Here is a 21,473-nt window from a genome sequence, read left to right on the forward strand (position 1 = left end):
GAATGTTAAGATACAGAAAGTATTGTCATTTGCATCAGTTCAGTTCACTTCATTTCAGTCGCTCAGTCGTGTCCGACTCTGCGACCCCATGAATCGCAGCATGCCAGACCTCCCTGTCCATCACCAACTCCCAGAGTTCACTGAGACTCACGTCCATCGAGTCGGTGATGCCATCCAGCCATCTCATCCTCTGTCCTCCCCTTCTCCTCCTGTCCCCAATCCCTCCCAGCATCAGAGTCTTTTCCAATGAGTCAACTCTTCACATGAGGTGGCCAAAGTACTGGAGCTTCAGCTTTAGCATCAGTTCTTCCGAAGAAATCCCAGGGTTGATCTCCTTCAGAATGGACTGGTTGGATCTCCTTGCAGTCCAAGGGACCCTCAAGAGTCTTCTCCAACACCACAGTTCAAACACATCAATTCTTTGGCGCTCAGCTTTCTTCACAGTCCAACTCTCACATCCATACATGACCGCAGGAAAAACCATAGCCTTGACTAGACGGACCTTTGTTGGCAAAGTAATGTCTCTGCTTTTCAATATGCTATCCAGGTTGGTCATAACTTTTCTTCCAAGGAGTAAGCGTCTTTTAATTTCATGGCTGCAGCCACCATCTGCAGTGATTTTGGAGCCCCCCAAAATAAAGTCTGACACTGTTTCCACTGTTTCCCCATCTATTTGCCATGAAATGATGGGACCAGATGCCATGATCTTAGTTTTCTGAATGTGAGCTTTAAGCCAACTTTTTCACTCTCCACTTTCACTTTCATCAAGAGGCTTTTTAGTTCCTCTTCACTTTCTGCCATAAGAGTGGTGTCATCTGCATATCTGAGGTTATTGATATTTCTCCAGGCAATCTTGATTCCAGCTTGTGCTTCTTCCAGCCCAGCGTTTCTCATGATGTACTCTGCATATAAGTCAAATAAGCAGGGTGACAATATATGGCCTTGACGCACTCCTTTTCCTATTTGGAACCAGTCTGTTGTTCCATGTCCAGTTCTAACTATTGCTTCCTGACCTGTATACAAATTTCTCAAGAGGCAGGTCAAGAGGCAGGTCAGGTGGTCTCTTTCAGAATTTTCCAGTTTATTGTGATCCACACAGTCAAAGGCTTTGGCATAGTCAATAAAGCAGAAATAGCTGTTTTTCTGGAACTCTCTTGCTTTTTCCATGATCCAGCGGATGTTGGATCCAGTTGATCTCTGGTTCCCCTTCCTTTTCTAAAACCAACTTGAACATCTGGAAGTTCACGGTTCATGTATTGCTGAAGCCTGGCTCGGAGAATTTTGAGCATTACTTTACTAGCGTGTGAGATGAGTGCAATTGTGCGGTAGTCTGAGCATTCTTTGGCATTGCCTTTGTTTGGGATAGGAATGAAAACTGACCTTTTCCAGTCCTGTGGCCACTGCTGAGTCTTCCAAATGTGCTGGCATATTGAGTGCAGCACTTTCACAGCATCATCTTTTAGGATTTGAAATAGCTCAACTGGAATTCCATCACCTCTGCTAGCTTTGTTTGTAGTGATGCTTTCCAAGGCCCACTTGACTTCACATTCCAGGATGTCTGGCTCTAGGTGAGTGATCACATCATCGTGATTATCTGGGTCGTGAAGATCTTTTTTGTACAGTTCTTCTGTGTATTCTTGCCACCTCTTCTTAATATCTTCTGCTTCTGTTAGGTCCATACCATTTTTGTCCTTTATCCAGCCCATCTTTGCATGAAATGTTCCCTTGGTATCTCTAATTTTCTTAAAGAGATCTCTAGCCTTTCCCATTCTGTTGTTTTCCTCTATTTCTTTGCATTGATTGCTGTGGAAGGCTTTCTTATCTCTTCTTGCTATTCTTTGGATCTCTGCATTCAGATGCTTATATCTTTCCTTTTCTCCTTTGCTTTTTGCTTCTCTTCTTTTCACCACTATCTTTTAATTTGCATCAGCAAGGTTCTATAGGGAGTTCTGTGGTAGTCTAGTGGTTAGGATTCGGGGCTTTCACTGTGGCCTGGGTTCAATACCTGATGGGGGATTGAGATCCCGCAAGCTGGGCTGCATGGCCCAGAAAAACCAGAAATAAAAAAGCGCAAGGCCCTAGTTGAGTCTGTGACTTCATGAGCAGACACGCACTGTGGGACACACACTTGGTCGTCAGTGTTCTTGATGTTCAGTCGCTAAGTCGCGTCCAGCTCTTTGCGACTCCATGGACAGTAGCATACCAGGCACCTTTGTCCTCCACTGTCTCCCAGAGTTTGTTCAAATTCACGTCCACTGAGTAGTGATGCTGTCTGCCGCCCCCTCCTCCTTTTGCCTTCCGTCTTTCCCAGCATCAAGTTTTTCCAGGGAGTCAGCTCTTCATATTAAATGGCCAAAGTGTTGGAGCTTTAGGTTCAGCATCAGTCCTTCCCATGGATATTCAGGATTGATTTATTTTAGGATTTCCTGGTTTGATCTCCTTGGCTGTCAATAAGAATTACCAAAGGTGGGGGGAGACAGAGAGTTAAGCAAAAGAAAAAAAAAACATTTAATGCCATTTTATGATAAATTTTATGCAGTTATTAAGTTATAATGTATAAAGAAAGTTTCAATGATTTTTTAAAAAGAAGAAAACTAAGCGAGACAATGACCTGTCCATCTCCCATGCGGCAGGGGTGGGGGCACCCAGCAGTGATATGAAGAGCAGAAGTCTAGCCAGTGACAGAATCTTCTAACACATGCGTTTATTTCAAAATAAAACAGTCTCTGGTAAATATTTAGACCCAGTGTCTGCAGGAAAGAGGAAGAGACTACTACCATCAGTTGTTAAGGGACTGCCTTTTATCTGAGCAAACTTCTCTAGAAGCTTCTTGCAGCAACTCCCCACCCCCACCCAAACACACACACCTTTCCAGGTCTCAACTGTGGAAAGGGAATCTCCATTCTACTTTTTTCCCATGCTAGCAGTTGGGACCAAGAAGGTCATATACAGGGACTTCCCTGGTGGTCTGTGGTTAAAACTCTGCATTACAAATGCAGAGGGCCCAGGTTCAACCCTTGGTCAGGGATCTAATGGAGGGGCCAAAAAATAAAGTAAAAAAGATTAAGAAAAGTAAAACAAAATATTTTTAAATAAAGAGCCAAAGTATTAATTAAAAAAATTAAGTCATAGACAAAAAAAGTTCTGAAAACTCCAGGACAAACCTGGATCCTCCACCCACAGGTAGGACAGATTACTGCCCTCTCTGAGGGCAGCTCTCTCTAAACAGCACATCTTCAAAGGTGCAAATCTGATCTTGTTACCCTTTCTTAGAACCATTTTATTGTAATCCAAATTTAAATGCAACTCAATTTCTTATAAGGCCACAAGATCCTGCTGGATCTGGCATCCTGTCACCCTGGGGCTCACTAACTGTGCTCAGTCTCCACAGCTCATGAGGTCAGGATGTCACCTCTTCCAGGAAGCCTTCCCAGGCTGCCCAGGAATAGTTAGGGGACCCAGTAGCTGTAGGTGCCTGGTTTTTGGTCTGTTATCCCGCAGTCGAGCTGTCAGATTCGTGAGGGCAGAGGCCTCATCCCCGCAGTTTGTTGTCTCTGTGTTGGGTCAGGATGTTTTGGGAGCTGTGATTCAGTGACCTCCCTGAGGGGTCCACAAGTTCTGTCATTGCATCCTGGCTCATTGAGTCCTAAAATGTCAATGTTCACTCTTGCCATCTCCTCTTTGACCACTTCCAATTTGCCTTGATTCATGGACCTAACATTCCAAGCAACAGAACTGGACATGGAACAATAGACTGGTTCCAAATAGGAAAAGGAGTAGGTCAAGGCCATATATTGTCACCCTGCTTATTTAACTTATATGCAGACTACATCATGAGAAATGCTGGGCTGGAGGAAGCATAAGCTGGAATCAAGATTGCCGGGAGAAATCTCAATAACCTCAGATATGCAGATGACACCACCCTTATGGCAGAAAGTGAAGAAGAACTAAAGAGCCTCTTGATGAAAGTGAAAGAGGAGAGTGAAAAAGTTGGCTTAAAGCTCAACATTCAGAAAACGAAGATCATGGCATCCAGTTCCATCACTTCATTGCAAATAGATGGGAAACAGTGGAAAGTGTGGCTGACTTTATTTTGGGGGGCTCCAAAATCACTGCAGATGGTGACTGCAGCCATGAAACTAAAAGACGCTTACTCCTTGGAAGGAAAGTTATGACCAACCTAGACAGCATATTGAAAAGCAGAGACATTACTTTGCCAACAAAGGTCCATCTAGTCAAGGCTATGGTCTTTCCAGTGGTCATGTATGGATGTGAGAGTTGGACTATAAAGAAAGCTGAGCGCCAAAGAATTGATGCTTTTGAACTGTGGTGTTGGAGAAGACTCTTAAGAGTTCCTTGGAATGCAAGGAGATCCAACCAGTCCATCCTAAAGGAGATCAGTCCTGAATATATATTGGAAGGACTGATGCTGAAGCTGAAACTCCAATACTTTGGTCACCTGATGTGAAGAACTGACTCATTGGAAAAGACCCTGATGCTAGGAAAGATTGAAGGCAGCAGGATAAGGGGATGACAGAGGATGAGATGGTTGGATGGCATCACTGACTCAATGGACATGAGTTTGAGTAAACTCCGGGAGCTGGTGATGGACCAGGGGGGCCTGGCATGCTGCAGTCCATGGGGTCGCAAAGAGTCGGACACGACTGAGCGACTGAACTGAACTGAACCGGTGCCGGCTCGCAGCTGGTTCTGGCCTGGAGCAGGGCTGCTGACTGGCACTGGCTATTTGGGGGGGTGGGGGTAGGGGGAGTGCGGCCAGATCCTGGAGAGGACGACGAAAACAGTGTGTAGTTTTCTAAGGCAGAGGACTCCCGCGGGACCTTACCCCTCATAAACATGAACGAACTCCCCGGCTCGCGCTGGGTCCTGCCCCTCACAAAGATGGCGTCCCACAGATTCTTATTGGTCTCAGTGGGCTCAATGGGCAGCGCTGATTGGCGACGAGAGGAGGAGTGTCGGGGGCGGGCGCAGGAGCTTAATTTTTTTCAGTCCGGGCCTAGCGTGCAGCTGCCTGCCCCTCTACTATGTCTCGGGCACGCTGCCACGCTCTCTTCCTGGCAGCAGTTTCTCCGCGTGGTGCAACAACCAGGGTCGCAGCGCGGCGAGGGTTGAGCGCGTGGCCTGTGCTGCAGGAGCCAGACATGGCGTATCAGGTATCTTTGCCCGCCGATGGGAGGTCACGCAATGACTCGTGAGCCAGCCTGAGGTCACTTAGCATCTGGTCTGCGCCAAGCTGAGAGGGTGGCCAGGAGCCTGGGACCGAGAGACTCGCAGGGGTCGAGGGGCGGATCGGGTGGGGACCTTCTGGAGTCTGGAGGTGGGGACAGGCACCAGGAAGTTGGGCCCGGCTCTACCGGATTTGGAAATTCTGAGGCTGAAGTGAACCGCGGTTGGAAGAGAGGAAAGGGACGCCTGGTGGTAGGACTAGCGGCTCAGCTGAGATGCTGGAGTTATTACAGTGTCTCCGGACTCCGAAGCAGCAGTTGCGGGTGGGGGAGAGTAGAGGGATTCGGGAGTTCAGACTTGGGAGATCCAGGAGTCTAGATGTGGGTTGGAGTCTCCAGGATTCAGGAAGAAGGAGATCCAAGTGCTTAGAACTGGGGGGAAGGCAGAACTCAGGAGCAGAGGTGGTGGTGAAAGAACACGGGAAACAAAAAGCTTCCTCCTGGTTCTGTGCCAAAGGCCAGTTGCCAGAGACCAGCACAGGATGCTGGCCAGGTAGGTGGCACCAGTTTGACGAGTAGGGCCTGCAACCAGCCATTGAGGCCCTGAAGGATTAGAAATATCACTCCCACTTCCACCACCCAGTGTGAACTGTCCTGAGGCTATACCTACCTGCCTTCTTGTCTGGGCAACCCTGGCACACCTTTCCTCCCTCTGAGACTCCTCTTTACCAACTGGTTGCTTCAGGCAACTCTTCTCTGGGTCAGAATGTGGGATCCCAATCCTCAGGGTTAGGCATGGAAGCCTCCAGGAATTCCTAGTTCTGATTCCTTCAGTTCTGAGATCCTAGCCTTCTGTGGTTCTGGCCCTACTTTAGGAGGAGCCTGATACAGTGGTGAACTATGGAGGGAATTGGGCTTCCCCAGTGGCTCAGTAGTAAAGGATCTACCTGCCAGTGCAGGAGATGCAGGGGACGTGGGTTCAATCCATGGCTCAGGAAGATCCCCTGGAGAAGGAAATGGCAACCCACTCCAGTCTTCTTGCCTGGGAAATCCCATGGACAGAGGAACCTGGTGGGCTACAGTCCATGGGGTTGCAAACAGCTGGGCATGACTGAGCATGCACACACGCACACACGCATGCATGCACGGAGGGAATTAGGGCAAAGGCCTGAGAGTGAAGCCTAGTCCTGCTAGTCATTTTACCTGTTTTTGCCTGGCACTCCCTAGGTGAAGCTGAACTGCCCCAGGCTCCCATTTCTGCCAGAGCTTGAAAGATGCCACTTCTTTTTCAGTGGTGCCTAACCTCTGGGCTGGGGCACCAGGGCTGGCATGGCAGTCCTGGTACCCTGGCCTAGCCACTGGCATGCTGTGTGCCTCTGTCCCTATGGGCCCCTAATGCGCCTTAACTTGCTACCTGGGGTTCACCGCCAGGATGCCGTGCGCACACTCAACACCCTGCAGACCAATGCTAACTACTTGGAGATGGTGAAGCGTGAGCGGGGTGACCCCCAGACACAGCTGGAAGCCATGAAGCTGTACTTGGCACGGAGTGGGCTGCAGGTAAGGTGGGAAGGGCCTGTAACCACCTCCACTCCCCACTTCTGTGCGTCCTGTGCCTGAGGCAGGGACTTTGTCTGTCTGTCTTAGGTGGAGGACTTGGACCAACTGAACATTATCCACATCACTGGGACCAAGGGGAAGGTGAGTCACAGGACCCAGGGGTAGGGCGTCCGCGGGCTGGGGTCGGGGGTTGGGACCTGCCCAGACAAGACCTTTTCTTTACAGGGCTCCACGTGTGCCTTCACTGAACGTATCCTCCGAAGCTATGGCCTGAAGACGGGGTTCTTTAGGTACTGAGGTACAGAGGGATGTGGTGTCTCCTAGCTGTCTGGGGGGCTCTGGATCCAACCTGCACCTCAGGGCCAGGGTCACCCACAGGAACTCAGCTATATGTCTTTCTGCCCAGTGTTTATTCATTCAACATACATTCAGTTAGCATTTAGTGTATTAGCCCAAGTTTATGGCAATCTCTAATTTTCATAATGCAAAGAACTTGGGGAGGGGGCAGCAACTTGAATGGATAATGAAATACACAGCTGGAAAAGTCAGATATCTTTTTATTTCTTTTTTGGCCACATCATGCGGTATGAGGGAATCTTAGTTCCCTAACCAGGGATCAAACCCATGCCCCCTGCAGTGGATGCGCAAAGACTTAACCACTGGACTGCCAGGGAAGTCCCTCAGATGTCTTTTTTTCAGTTCAGTTCAGTTCAGTCGCTCAGTTGTGTCCCACTCTTTGTGACCCCATGAACTGCAGCAAGTCAGGCCTCCCTGTCCATCACCAACTCCCGGAGCCTACCCAAACTCATATCCATTGAGTCGGTGATGCCATCCAACCATCTGTCATCCCCTTCTCCTCCTGCCCTCAATCTTTCCCAGCATCAGGGTCTTTTCAAACAAGTCAGCTTTTTGCATCAGGTGGCCAAAGTATTGGAGTTTCAACTTCAGCATCAGTCCTTCCAATATATATTCAGGAATAATCTCCTTTAGGATGGACTGATTGGATCTCCTTGCAGTCCAAGGAACTCTCAAGAGTCTTTCTCCAACACCACAGTTCAAAAGCATCAATTCTTCGGTGCTCAGCTTTCTTTATAGCTCAACTCTTACATCCATACATGACCACTGGAAAGACCATAGCCTTGACTAGATGGACCTTTGTTGGCAAAGTAATGTCTCTGCTTTTTAATATGCTGTCTAGGTTGTCATAACTTTCCTTCCAAGGAGTAAGCGTCTTTTAATTTCATGCCTGCAATCACCATCTGCAGTGATTTTGGAGCCCAAAAAAATAAAGTCTGACACTGTTTCCCCATCTATTTGCCATGAAGTGATGGGACCAGATACCATGATCTTCGTTTTCTGAATGTTGAGCTTTAAGCCAACTTTTTCACTCTCCTCTTTCACTTTCATCAAGAGGCTTTTGAGTTCCTCTTCACTTTCTGCCATAAGGGTGGTGTCATCTCCATATCTGAGGTTATTGATATTTCTCCCAGCAATCTGGATTCCAGTTTATGCTTCCTCCAGCCCAGCATTTCTCATGATGTACTCTGCATAGAAGTTAAATAAGCAGGGTGATAATATACAGCTTGACGTACTCCTTTTCCTATTTGGAACCAGTCTCTTGTTCCATGTCCAGTTCTAACTGTTGCTTCCTGACCTGTATACAGGTTTCTCAAAAGGCAGGTCAGATGGTCTCGTATTCCCATCTCTTTCAGAATTTTCCACAGTTTATTGTGATCCACACAGTCAAAGGCTTTGGCATAGTCAATAAAGCAGAAATAGCTGTTTTTCTGGAACTTTCTTGCTTTTTCCATGATCCAGCAGATGTTGGATCCAGTTGATCTCTGGTTCCCCTTCCTTTTCTAAAACCAACTTGAACATCTGGAAGTTCATGGTTCACATATTGCTGAAGCCTGGCTTGGAGAATTTTGAGCATTACTTTACTAGCGTGTGAGATGAGTGCAATTGTGCGGTAGTTTGAGCATTCTTTGGCATTGCCTTTCTTTGGGATAGGAATGAAAACTGACCTTTTCCAGTCCTGTGGCCACTGCTGAGTCTTCCAAATGTGCTGGCATATTGAGTGCAGCACTTTCACAGCATCATCTTTTAGGATTTGAAATAGCTCAATTGGAATACCATCACCTCCACTAGCTTTGTTAGTAGTGATACTTCCTAAAGCCCACTTGACTTCACATTCCAGGATGTCTGGCTCTAGGTGAGTGATCACACCATCGTGATTATCTGGGTCGTGAAGATCTTTTTTGTACAGTTCTTCTGTGTATTCTTGCCACCTCTTCTTAATATCTTCTGCTTCTGTTAGGTCCATACCATTTCTGTCCTTTATCGAGCCCATCTTTGCATGAGATGTTCCCTTGATACTCTAATTTTCTTGAAGAGATCTCTAGTTTTTCCCATTCTATTGTGTTCCTCTATTTCTTTGCACTGATCACTGAGGAAAGCTTTCTTAGCTCTCCTTGCTATTCTTTGGAACTCTGCATTCCAGTGTGTATATCTTTCCTTTTCTCCTTTGCTTTTTGCTTCTCTTCTTTTCACAGCTATTTGTAAGGCCTCCTCAGACAGCCATTTTGCTTTTTTGCATTTCTTTTCCATGGGGTTGGTCTTGATCCCTGTCTCCTGTACAATGTCACGAACCTCTCTCCATATTTCATCAGGCACTGTCTATCAGATATAGTCCCTTAAATCTATTTCTCAATTCCACTGTATAATCATAAGGGATTTGATTTAGGTCATACCTGAATGGTCTAGTGGTTTTCCCCACTTTCTTCAATTTCAGTCTGAATTTGGCAATAAGGAGTTCATGATCTGAGCCATGGTCCACTTCCGGTCTTGTTTTTGCTGACTGTATAGAGATTTTCCATCTTTGGATGCAAAGAATATAATCAATCTGATTTCGGTGTTGGCCATCTGGTGATGTCCATGTGTAGAGTCTTCTCTTGTGTTGTTGAAAGAGGGTGTTTTCTATGACCAGTGTGTTCTCTTGGCAAAACTCTATTAGCCTTTGCCCTGCTTCATTCTGTACTTCAAGGCCGAATTTGCCTGTTACTCCAGGTGTTTCTTGACTTCCTACTTTTGCATTCCAGTCCCCTATAATGAAAAGGACATCTTTTTGGGGTGTTAGTTCTAAAAGGTCTTGTAGGTCTTCATAGAACCGTTCAGCTTCTTCGGCATTCCTGGTCGGGACATAGACTTGGATTACTGTGATACTGAAGAGTTTGCCTTGGAAACGAACAGAGATCACTCTGTCATTTTTGAGACTGCATCCAAGTGCTGCATTTGGGACTCTTTTGTGAACTGATGGCTACTCCATTTCTTCTAAGGGATTATTATATATATATTTTAAGATTTATTTATTATTTATTGGCTGTGGTGGGTCTTCATCACTGCTGTGCGGGCTTGCTCTAGTTGTGGCAAGCAGGGGCTACGCTTCGTTGTGGTGTGGGGGCTTCTCATTGCAGTTGCTTCTCTTGTGGAACACTGGCTTTAGGGCATGCGGGCTTCAGCAGTGGCCGCGCTCAGGCTCAATAGTTGGTGCATGGGCTTGGTTGTTCTGCAGCATGTGGGATCTTCCCAGACCAGCGATCGAACCAGTGTCCCATGCATTGCAAGGCAGATTCTTAACCTCTGGACCATCAGGAAAGCCCCCTCAGATATCTTTTTGTTAACTTAAATTCCTTACACAGTTTTTAAATCACACAGAAATATTTATCAGTTAGGGTATCTTTGCCATAAGGAGCAAAAAGCCTGGCTAGTAAGGGCTTAGACAGTAAGCATAGGGTATGATGCCCCTGTCGAGGTCTCCCTAGTGGGCAGCAGAAGGGAACCCTATCGCTGTGCCAGCCTCAGCCGCTGCTTTGCCCGCTGGGCAGCACCCTGTCTTGGCCACATTCAAGCATCTAAAATCACACCAGAGGATTGGAGTGAGCTGGTGGGGATAGATGGGGTCCCTCTTCCTGAAGCTATATGTGCCTTTCTTAAACCCATCGCTGGCAAAGCAGTGGAATTAACATGCCAGTGAATCGCTCAGGTTTCACTCCCTCGGCTTGGGGCATTCAAGATGCATGCCTCCTTTTATTTTACCAGTTCTATCAAGTGACCTCTGTAAACAACTGAAACCAGCTGACTGAGATCCTTTCAGATCAGTGTGTTTTCCCTCCACAGTTCTTTGTTCAAAATAGAGAAATGGAGAGGATTCATAATATGAGAGGGTCTTTGAGGATTCAAATAGAAGCCCCAAATTGCTCATCTAAAATAATTTGAGGGGTTAAAAACCCAGCCTTCAACTTGGGCCCATGTGGCCTCATGGGCCAGTCTGGGGCTGCAACTTGAACACAGCTGATGAGGCCTTGTCCTCAAGGGCAGGAAGACAGACAGACATTATGGGGACAGATGTTGGCAGAGTAGCTGATGGGTGTGGGCTGCTGGGGGCGGTGCTGTAGGAGCCCAGAGAGCATTCCTGACCAGCCTGGTGGGGAGGATCCTTTCTGTCTGCTGGAGGAGTGGTCTTACTTGAGATCTGTGTAGTGGGCAGGCCCACAGGTAGGCCTGGAGATAGAAAGTATGTGGGCAGGGGTGGGAGGAAGCAGGGCTGGAGGAGCTAAAAAATAGTCCAGAGGGGCTGGGCACAAGGACCTTCCAAGGGATGCAGGAGAGGTGAGGCACGGAGGCCAGTGGAACCAGCCCCACTGGGGCCTAGAAGGCCGAGATGAGGAGCGAGAAGGGTTTTCACCAGGACAGTGACATAGCCTGATTTGTTTTTCCAAAAGACAGGTCTGACTATGGGGCGGGGGTTGGGGGCAGCCTGGGGGTCTTGGGAAGGGAGTTACCTGATGACCCTGGGTCTTTCGACAGCTCTCCCCACCTGGTGCAGGTGCGTGAGCGGATCCGCATCAATGGGCAGCCCATAAGCTCCGAGCTCTTCACCAAGCACTTTTGGCGCCTCTACCACCGGCTGGAGGAGACCAAGGTGCCTGTGCCAGAGGGCTGGTGGATGGCCAGGGTAGGGGACCTCAAGTGGGTGGGTAGACCCAGAGGGCGCTGCGCATCCCAGGACACCATCTCCCCCAGCACAGAGGCTGCAGTTGCTCCGAGCTCTGATGTGATCCTGTCCACAGGACGACAGTAGCTGTGTCTCCATGCCTGGCTACTTCCGCTTCCTCACGCTCATGGCCTTCCACGTCTTCCTCCAAGAGAAGGTGTGTGTGGCCCCCTCCCCAAAACCCTGTGTTCCAGACCTTGGGAAGGGGAATCTCAGCAGGCTAAGGGCTCCCATGAGGCATCCAGGAGTCCCTGTGCCCCCTGCCATGCCTTCTGATCCTCTGTAGGTGGACCTGGCAGTGGTGGAAGTAGGCATCGGTGGGGCTTACGACTGCACCAACATCATCAGGTGAGGCCGATGGCTTGGGGAGAGGGATGGTGGCCAGAAGCCCAGGGGCATCCTGGCCCTTTCGTTTCCTGCAGGAAGCCTGTGGTGTGTGGGATCACCTCTCTTGGCATTGACCACACTGGCCTTTTGGGGGACACAATGGAGAAGATCGCATGGCAGAAAGGGGGCATTTTTAAGGTGACCTGGGGAGGGGAGGTAAATGGATGGCCTGACCCTGGCCCTCAAGATTCAGGGAAGAGGAGGGGTGCTCATTTGTGTCTTGACTCAGAATTAGGTTCTGGAATCAGTGGGGTCTGGATTCTCATGGGAGCTCTGTGTGGGACTGGAACAAGTTGAGCCCCATCTCTGGCCTCAGTCTCCCCATCGAGGGGTTCCCAAAGGTCCACTGGGGGAAGGCTAAATGGGCTGCCCAGAACCAGGGATGTGGGGGCCAGAGATGGGCGGTGGAGCACCCTGGGCAGCCCCTGGCTCACTCTTCGTGTCCTGCACAGAGTGGCGTCCCTGCCTTCACCGTGCTCCAGCCTGACGAGCCGCTGGCAGTGCTAAGGGACAGGGCTCAGCAGATCTCAGTGAGTCTGATGGAACTGCCGGGGGGCGGAGGAGGACTGACTGGGGAGGCACTTTATCCTCTGGGCCCTCGGTTTGCTTATCTGTGTTCATCCAGCTAGGGTGCATCTCGATTCTAGGAACAGGGTTTGGTGGGTTCTGGTCAGTGGGTTCTGGTAGTTGGAAGGGCTGATGGCATCAGGGAGGGCCATCCCCTGAGCAGCTGCTGCCCACCTCCCCTGCAGTGTCCCCTCTACCTGTGCCCACCACTACAAGCCCTGGAGGAAGGGGGGCCACCGCTGACCCTGGGCCTGGAGGGAGAGCACCAGCGGTCCAATGCTGCCCTGGCCTTGCAGCTGGCCCGCTGCTGGCTGCAGCAGAAAGGTTACCAGGGTAAGTGGGCAGGTCAGTGGATGGGCAGGGGACAGGTGGACCTGCCTCTGAGGGCCCTTAGAGGTGAGGACCGAGCCCACTGAAGCCCTCCCTCTCCCTTCCCTTCCCTGCCAGATGCTGGGGAGCTGAAGGCATCCAGGCCCAGCCTCCCGGGGCAGCTGCCCCCAGCACCTGTGTTCCAGCCCACGCCCCACATGCAGCAGGGTGAGTTGGACCTTCCTGCCCAGCTGGGCCCCCTTCAGGTGTTTTCTTTTGGTCTCCTATTAGAGAGGTGGGGCCAATGTGCCTTAAGAGAAAGGACTCTGCTGAAGGCAGCAAGCTTTCCGCACTTTGAGTCGGTGAAGTCTCTCTGAACCCATTTGCCCATCTGCCAAGTGAGACCATGATAGGATCCACTGAGAGGTGCTGTCACTAAAGGACTGAGTCCAGAGCCTGGCGGATATGGGATAAAGTGCCTGGCTGGCCCGTGGTAGCTGCCAGAACTATTATGCTTGTCATCATCAGGAGACCATGAAGGTCTTGAGGACGATACTCTTCAGGTTTCTTGCTTCCCCTCAAAGCTTTCAGCACGTAGTAGGGCCTCGTGGCTGTTAAAGCCCTTCAGCAGATGGTACCAGGGAGACCACTGTGTGCCAGGCCCTGTGTCAGGGCCGTGAGACAGTCCTGGAGCCAGGGGGTTACATCCCAGCCCGAGGACTTGGGGCTTCCCTGGGGGCTCAACGGTGCTGAATATGCCTGCAATGCAGGAGACGTGCCAAACACAGGTTTAATCCCGGGGTCGGGAAGCTCCCCTTGGAGAAGGAAACGGCAACCCACTCCAGTACTCTTGCCTGGGAAATCCCATGGACAGAGGAGCCTGGCAGGCTACAAGTCCAGGCGGTCGCAAAGCATCCGATGCAACTGAAGCAGCTGAGCACACAAGCCCAGGACTCACTCTCTCTGTGACCTAATCTCTCTGAGTCAGGGTTCTCTGCCTGCATTTTGGGACTAATATATGACAGCAGCCCCCCTCTCAGGGCCTCCTGGAAGATTCTACCCGATAAGGCAGCCAAACAGTTAATCCCAGCGACTTGGGCCCAACCAGAGGCTTCTGGGCCGATCCGAGTGGCGAGTAATGAGGGTTCTGCGTGCGGGCAAGCAGTTAGTTGAGGACCGGAGTGGGAGAATACGGGAGGGCTGCCTCGGGGCTGCTCCTGGAGGGCTGCCTTGCTCCCCAACCCCAGGGCTTCGGCACACGGAGTGGCCAGGTCGGACGCAGTTGCTGCGGCGCGGGCCTCTTACCTGGTACCTGGACGGCGCGCACACCACCAGCAGCATGCAGGCCTGTGTGCGCTGGTTCCGCCAGGCGCTACACCGCTGCGAGCGGCCGGACAGGCGAGCTGCGGGCAGAGGCAGTGCTGGGACACGGGGTCCGGGGGAGGGGGCGGGACCTCGGGAGGGATGGGGCGGGGCTTGGTCTGTGGAGAGGGGCGGGACCTTGAGGAGGGGTGGAGCATGGGCAGGGCCGAGGCTGGGTCAGTGGGGAGGGGAGGGACCTTGGGGACGAATGGGGCGGGACGAGGGGACGGGGGCGGGACGAGGGGACGGGGTCGGACCGGGACAGTAGGGGAGGAGAGGCAGTTTCTGGAGGAAGGATGGGGCGGGGCCCGCGGAGAAGTGGTGGGAGGTGTCACCGCTCTGGCCTCCCCTCCCCCGCCTCTAACCCTTCCCTCTCCCAGTGGGTCCGAGGTGCGCGTCTTGCTCTTCAACTCCACTGGGGACCGGGATTCCGCGGCCCTGCTGAAAGTGCTGCAGGTGAGGAACTGGCTGGGGTATGGGCAGCAGGGAGGCCAGCTCGGGTGCTGGCTTTGACCGCCAGCAGCCGTGCCTTCATCCCTGAGCCTGTTTCCTCAGCTGGAGAATGGCACTGATTGCTCATTCCCCTCCTGAACTGTGTTATAAAAGCACTGGGCACAGGGAAGTCAAGTCAGAGGTCACTGCCCGCATTCTCCTCCGTGGTCACACTCAAGACCAGGATTATAGGCAGGACCAGGTAAGTGGTGTGAGGTGCAGGCTCTGGATTCACTTGTCAGGTTCCCTTCAGCCACTGGCATGTGACCCTGGATAAGAGATGGCATTTCTCTGAGCCTCAGTTTGCCTCGCCATAAAACAGAGATGTTACTATGATACCTGCTTCTAAACTTTGGTTTATCCAAGAAGACACATAGAGCATAGATGGCCCATAAGTATATGAAAGTGTACTCAACATGCCAGATCATCAGTACAATGCAAATCAAAACCACAAGGAGATATTATTATCTCACACCTGTTAGAATGGCAGTCATCAAAAAGACAAGAGAAAGTAAGCATTGGAGAGGATGGAGACAAAAGGGAACACCTATGAACTGTTAGTGGGATATCATTTCACAGCAGCTATGGATAATAATAGGATAATAATAGAAAAGTTTCTCAAAAAAGTTAAAAACTGGTATGTTATATGATCTGGCAATTCCACTTCTGGGGATTTATCCCAAGATAATAAAAGCACTAACTTGAAAAGATTAAAAAAATAATAAAGTTTGGTTTAAGTGGTCACTGGACTATTAAGCATAGAGGGAGGGGCCCCACTGTGCCCAGGGAAACTGAGTCTGCCCTGGCTGTCAAGGCTGAAAGGGTTCCTAGGGATCGTTTCCCATTTCATAGACCTGGATGCTAAATCTCTCCTTCATATCCACAACCTCACTCCTTTGTGCTCAGTAGATGGGTCACCTTAAGCCAATGTGCACGCCCCCTCCAGTCTGTCTCCCTGTCTGTGTTGGGCCGTGCTGCCCAGGCCACAGGCCATATGGGGTACACTGAGGCAGACGGGGAGGCAAGGGTCATGGAAGTGCTGTGGGTGGGTTTATGCAGTGTTCCAGTTCAGCTGGGCGTGGAGGGGGGGCATCTCTAGAGATGGGGACATGGATGTGGACTCTGGGGGTGCTGTGTGGAAGTCAAGGTAGGGGGCCTCCTCTCAGGCCCTGACACTGAGCTTCTCCCTTTGGCCTTCTAGCCCTGCCAGTTTGACTATGCCATTTTCTGCCCTAACCTGGTAGAGATGGCATCAACAGACAATGCAGGTGAGTTGACAGGCATGGTCCCTGGGGTGGGCAGGCGGCAGAGGGCCCTGAGGTGGATTGCTGTGTTGGTGACAGTGGGGGCTTTTAAACTGGAGGTCTTGGGTAGGAAGACCTTTTATCGTATAAATCAGTACCCTTTGGTACATTTTGAATGTTGCATGTGACTACAATACTGAAAAGGAATTATTGGGGAAACTAGTTTTCAAAATGCAGGTTACAGCCCAGTGATGGTTCTTGAACTCAGCTTAGTGGGTCTCAACCAGCCTTTTAAATAGAACAGAGAGTGTCAGTGTGTCTTGCACAAAATTAAGGGTAGGTACTGTCTGATGACATTCTCTTCCAGACGTATACGTGTACATGTGAGTCCTGGGTTACTATTATAAAATGTATTCTTTTTTACTGTGGGTTATGTAAAAAGTTTTTTTTTAATAATCTAAAAAATACAGATCTCCAGGCCCCACATCAGATGGCATGGGGGATAGTCTGGGAAGGCAGTGAGTTAGGGCAGAAAGAGGTGCTCCGTGGGCAGAAGCCCTGGCATTGAAGCTAAACTGCCTGGGCCTTTTCTCACCAGCTCTGTGACAAAGGGCAGTCACCGAACTTTCCCAGCCTCCGTTTCCTCAGCGCTAAGGACGGACGGTGCTTGTATAGAGCCTGGCATTGAGCAGGGGCTCACGGCATGCTTCCCCTCCCCCACCCCGGGCTGCCTCACTGATGTGTCTGTCGCTGTGCCCCGCAGACCAACAGAACTTCACAGTGACACTGGACCAGGTGCTGCTCCGCTGCCTCGCCCACCAACAGCACTGGAGTTGCCTGCATGAGGAGCGGGCCAGCCCGGACCCTTGGAGCACGCCCGGCCGGGAGCAGGGTGGGCCCGCATCTCTGCTGCTGGCGCCTCACCCATCCCACACCCACGGTGCCAGCTCCCTCGTCTTCAGCTGCATCTCCCACGCCTTGCAGTGGATCACCCAAGGCCGGGACCCTGTCTTTCAGCTGCCCAGTCCCCCACGGGGCCTCCTCGCCCACCCTGTGGCATACAGTGGGGCCATGGTACTCCAAGAGGCTGCCGCCGTCCACGTGCTGGTCACAGGCAGCCTGCACCTGGTGGGCGGTGTCCTGAAGCTGCTGGAGCCCTCCCTGTCCCAGTAGCCCAGGCAGTGGGGTGGAGGGGATGGGCGTTTGCCCTGCATCTCCCATGAACTCCTAAACTGTTTGACTTCTGTGCCTTCCTGATTCTGTCTAGACTGACCCAGGGTCTTGGGCTCTAGGCAGTGAAATAGAGAGCTGGAGGCAGGATGCTGAGCTCTGTCTCTGAGCCCCGGATGCCCCTAGCCTCTTCTTCCTGGTTCTCCAGCTGTTGGAGCACCCCTGACCGTCCAACCCGTCTCTACTCCTACCCTGCCTGCTTCCTGTCTCGGGCCCGCCTGGGGCCCTGCCAGCTGTTGGCTGCTGGTTGATTGATTTCCTCCTCCCAGTGACCTTCTGGGAAAGGAGAGGGTCCCTGCCTGGGCCCCCCAGGGTGCAGAGGGTGGCTGAAATGATTTAAAGCTTTGAACTTTTTGTTATTGTCTGGGACTTCCATGATAGTCCAGTGGTTTTAAGACTCTGCACTTCCAATGTAGAGGACGTGGGTTCGATCCCTGGCTAACTAAGATCCCACATGCTGCATGATGCGGCCAAAAAAAATTTTTTAAAGCACTGGCTAAACATTTGATGGGCTTCCCAGGTGGCTCAGATGGTAAAGAATTTGCCAGTAATGCAGGAGACCTGGGTTCAATCCCTAGGTTGGGAAGATCCCCTGGAGAAAGGAATGGTTACCCACTCCAGTATTCTTGCCTGGAGAATCCCATGGACAGAGGAGCATGGTAGACTACAGTCCATGGGGTTGCTTGGAGTCAGACACAGCCAAGCAACTAACACACAAACATCTGACTGACTCTTGACCTCTAGCTCCCTCAGCAGATAATAGGGGGATGAGGACTATGGCTGGTCCAAGAGCTGGCCTGCATAGGAGCCCAGGTTGTGTGGCCTGGACAAGTCCTTCCCTCTGAGCCTCAGGCGGCCTGTCTGTGAAATGAAAAGGATGGATTGGTGTCCCTTGACCATATGGTAAACACAGGGACCTTGTGATCACAAATTCCCACACCCGTTTCACAGATAAGAGAATGGTGGTGGCTGGCTGAAAGAAGCCATGGGACCTGTCCACAGTCACACAGCCCAGAAGTGGGATTTGAACCCAGAATTTGAACCCAGAACAGTCACCCCTCTCCCTGGCATAGGTGCCTCCCTCTTTCCAGCCCAGCCCAGCTCTGGTTTCATGGTCTGATTTATTGGTGGTGAGTATATAGTGGAGGACCCAGGACAGAGTGCCTGGGGGGTGGGGGGGACATGGGGGGAGTGTCTCTGTGTGACAGTTGCAGGGAGGAGCTAGGCTCCCCCACTCTACTCCCAGGCTGGGTGCCCCTAGGCTTCTGTTTCTGCCAGAGTCGTGCCAGTTCTGATGCGGAGACTGCTGGAAGCAGGTGCAGGTGGCTCTGTGCTGGCTTGGTTTCCACAGAGGAGGCGCCATCAGCCTGGGTGGGCTGGACTGAGTCCTGGAGTTCTCAACTCCTGCCCGGCCCGGGTCATCGAGTGCTGGATCCAGGTTACAATGACAGGGACTTTCTTGGGTGTTTACAGCAATGTGGACGTACAGGGCAGTGGACTCTCACTCTGCAGTCCCGGGCAGCTGCACCCCAGGCCCTCTGGGTTTGAAGGTTCATTGGGGTGGGGTGGGGGGACCCCAAGGCGTTCCGAGCTGGTGCTCCCACTGGCGGCAGGCCTCTGGGAGGGAGGCAGCAGGGGCGGGTGCAGAGGGCAGGGTTCATCCTTGGTCAAGTGGAGGGGCTGGGGTCCCGGGCTAAGTCCACGGCCAGTGGTTCCCAGCTGGTGGCTGCTCAGTCTCTCCCGCTGGGCGAGGGCTGGCTGGGCGCTACGCCATGCTGCTGGTGGAGCAGGGGGTGCTCTGGGTGCTCCCGATGCTGTGGTTGGTGCTACTGCTCTCCGAGGAGGCCGGGGCAGCCACCGCCACCACGGGCTCCCGCTTGCCGGGGTGACCTGGGGGCAGGGGTGGAGGTCAGGGCCCCGGCCAGGGGTCCCCACTGCCCCAGAGACTGCGCTGGGCTCCCCCAGGTGGTGATGGAGGGGACCTGAGCACTCACTGTGGGGGCCTGGGATACTCACGCGTGTGCGAGTAGATATACCAGAGCGCGGCGGTGAGCAGGGCCCCGATGAGGAAGGCGCCAAAGGTGATGCCCAGCACAGCAGGCAGGACGAGGCCTTTGTCTGCACCACCAAGGACAGGATGGCTGCGGTCAGCACCGCCGTCTCCTCCCTGCAGCCTCCACCCCCACTCCCTGCCCTGTTGTGCCAGCCAGGAGTGCAGGTTTTGGTGCCAGTCTCAGCTCAGCCACTGACCGACTTCTCTGAACCCATTTCCTCATCTAGTCAATGGGATCATCACACCCACACGTGGCATGAAGTTGTGTTGCTATGAGCATCCCCCTAAAAGGGCCCAGCCAGGCCTTTGGGGCCATGCCTCTGACTCCCGAGGCTGGTAGAGATACATTTTTAGGGAGGCTGGATGGTATAATCTGAGCAAAGTGTGAGTGGGGCCTGAGAGTCCAGAGTCCCACTGTGTGACCTTAGGTCAGTCCCTATTCCTCTCTGAGCCCACTGCCAAAGTAGAAGCCAGAGCGCCCCTGAAGGCCCTTCAGCTCTCTTGGGTTTTCCCAAGCTTCACTCTTTCTGCACTCCTGATGTCTGTCTGACTATGGGCCAGGCAGCCTGCCTGTAGGCCTCTGAGTTCCCATCCCCTCAGTGGGGTCATTAGCCTGCCTTCTTGATTGTAGGCTGGGCATAGGGGCTCCATCCGGGCCCAGGTGGGATGGCCTAGGGGCTGATGCTTCTCTCACCTGCATTCAGTGTCAGGGACTCTTCTGCCCAGGGGGCACCTGGGCCCAGGGGGAACTAAGACAGGCTGGGGGAGCTGGGCTATAGGGGCATCCTCCACACTAGGGGTCTTAGGGAAAGAGAGGCCAGCACTGCCCCCAAGTCCTTTCCAGTCCCGATTCCAGAAGGCTCCATCCCCCAGCAAGGTCAGCCAGCCACCCTGGGGATCAAGAAGAGCCAAAGGCCTGGCATATGGTCCCGTGGGGTGGTCACAAGCAAATGCTGTCCATGCGGAAGATGTAGCTGTGGACCCTGCTCTCTGGGGTCCTCTGAGCGTCCATCACACCCGACTCTGACCTCAGCCCCTGGAACCCCGGGGAGACTTAGAACTCACCATGCAGGCCGGTGCTGATGATGTTCAGGCGTGTGGAGACAGTCTTGTGGACTTCCTGGAGGAGGAAGAGAGCCTGGGGTATGGCACAGTCTTTGAGAGGCAGCTCCAGGCTTCCTCCCTGTCTCTGTGACCCTGGCCTGCCACAGCCCACCCTGGGGCCTTGACTCTGAGCCCCATCTGCACCACCTTCTGGCTGGGGGCCTCTGGGCAAATGCTGGCAGATCTGTGCTGTGGAAGGGTGGCAGCCAGACAATTCTGAGGTGCTCCTGGTGTGTTTCCTGTGAGTTCCTGAAAGGCTCCCGACTCCCATGAGGATTATGGGGGCACTCCATCCATTATCCTTGTGAATGCCCAGAAGCCCAGGCTCACTGTGGCCTAGGGAGAGCCCACTCAGTGGTCCCTGAGGCTTCTCCAGCTTCATACAACCACAGAAGCTTCTTATCCTGAAGACACTTTTGCGTGCAAGGGCTTGGGGATGACTGTATGTGTGTGTATGTGTGTATGTGTGTGTGTCCAGGGCCCAGTGTTTAAGAACTGGTATATACTGGATGGTGAAGTGTTGTGACCAGTAACTGCAGAAAATCAGAATTTTGTGTCTTTTGTACTAACCCTCTTCCCTGATGTCTCTTGTTTGTTGAGATTACCATGGTGATCGTACTATATGGATAAGATGGCTGGGTGGATGGATTCCTGGGTGGATGGATTGATGGATGATGACTGGATGTGACTGTAGAAGGATAGATGGATGACTGAGCTGATGGACAGACTCTGGATGAATGACTGGGTGGGATGGTGAGAAGCATCAACTAATAAATGATGACTGAATGGGATGGTGGGAAGACAGATAGATGGGTGAAATAATAGATGGATAGATGGATGGACAGATGGATAGTGGTTGCAGCTGCATATCCGACCAATGTCCCAAGACATAGCACAGCCATCCAAAGGCTGTCAGGTGGCAGAAA

At 52.0% G+C, this 21,473-nt stretch overlaps 2 protein-coding genes across 5 annotated transcripts in view; one reads left to right on the forward strand and one right to left on the reverse strand.

Moving 5' to 3' along the window:
• The first annotated feature begins 5,045 nt into the window (after positions 1-5,045).
• Positions 5,046-17,738, forward strand: FPGS (folylpolyglutamate synthase). 2 transcript variants are annotated; one of them, XM_052648356.1, is made up of 15 exons: positions 5,046-5,174; positions 6,618-6,746; positions 6,834-6,887; positions 6,972-7,036; positions 11,613-11,727; positions 11,876-11,956; positions 12,086-12,147; positions 12,222-12,324; positions 12,639-12,716; positions 12,939-13,086; positions 13,201-13,290; positions 14,310-14,460; positions 14,805-14,880; positions 16,118-16,184; positions 16,924-17,738. In XM_052648356.1, the coding sequence occupies exons 1-15, from the start codon at positions 5,046-5,048 to the stop codon at positions 17,331-17,333; spliced, it is 1,758 nt and encodes a 585-aa protein (XP_052504316.1). In that variant the 3' UTR covers positions 17,334-17,738. The 2 variants fall into 2 exon arrangements, with proteins under 2 accessions (XP_052504316.1, XP_052504317.1); XM_052648357.1 differs by lacking the exon at positions 5,046-5,174 and adding an exon at positions 5,629-5,739.
• A 735-nt stretch (positions 17,739-18,473) lies between these two features.
• ENG (endoglin) overlaps positions 18,474-21,473 on the reverse strand; it is a 30,914-nt gene continuing 27,914 nt past the window's right edge. The window contains exons 13-15 of one of the 3 annotated variants that reach the window (XM_052648353.1): positions 20,509-20,581; positions 19,407-19,508; positions 18,474-19,280 (exon numbers count right to left, since the gene is read on the reverse strand). In XM_052648353.1, the coding sequence (XP_052504313.1) occupies positions 19,156-19,280; positions 19,407-19,508; positions 20,509-20,581 (300 nt within the window). In that variant the 3' untranslated portion in view covers positions 18,474-19,155. Of the gene's footprint in view, positions 19,281-19,380; positions 19,509-20,508; positions 20,582-21,473 lie in introns of those variants that run through there. The other 2 variants (XM_052648354.1, XM_052648355.1) reach the window with 2 other exon arrangements.

The sequence above is a fragment of the Budorcas taxicolor genome, chromosome 11, assembly GCF_023091745.1.
Source record: "Budorcas taxicolor isolate Tak-1 chromosome 11, Takin1.1, whole genome shotgun sequence".
Taxonomy (NCBI): domain Eukaryota; kingdom Metazoa; phylum Chordata; class Mammalia; order Artiodactyla; family Bovidae; genus Budorcas; species Budorcas taxicolor.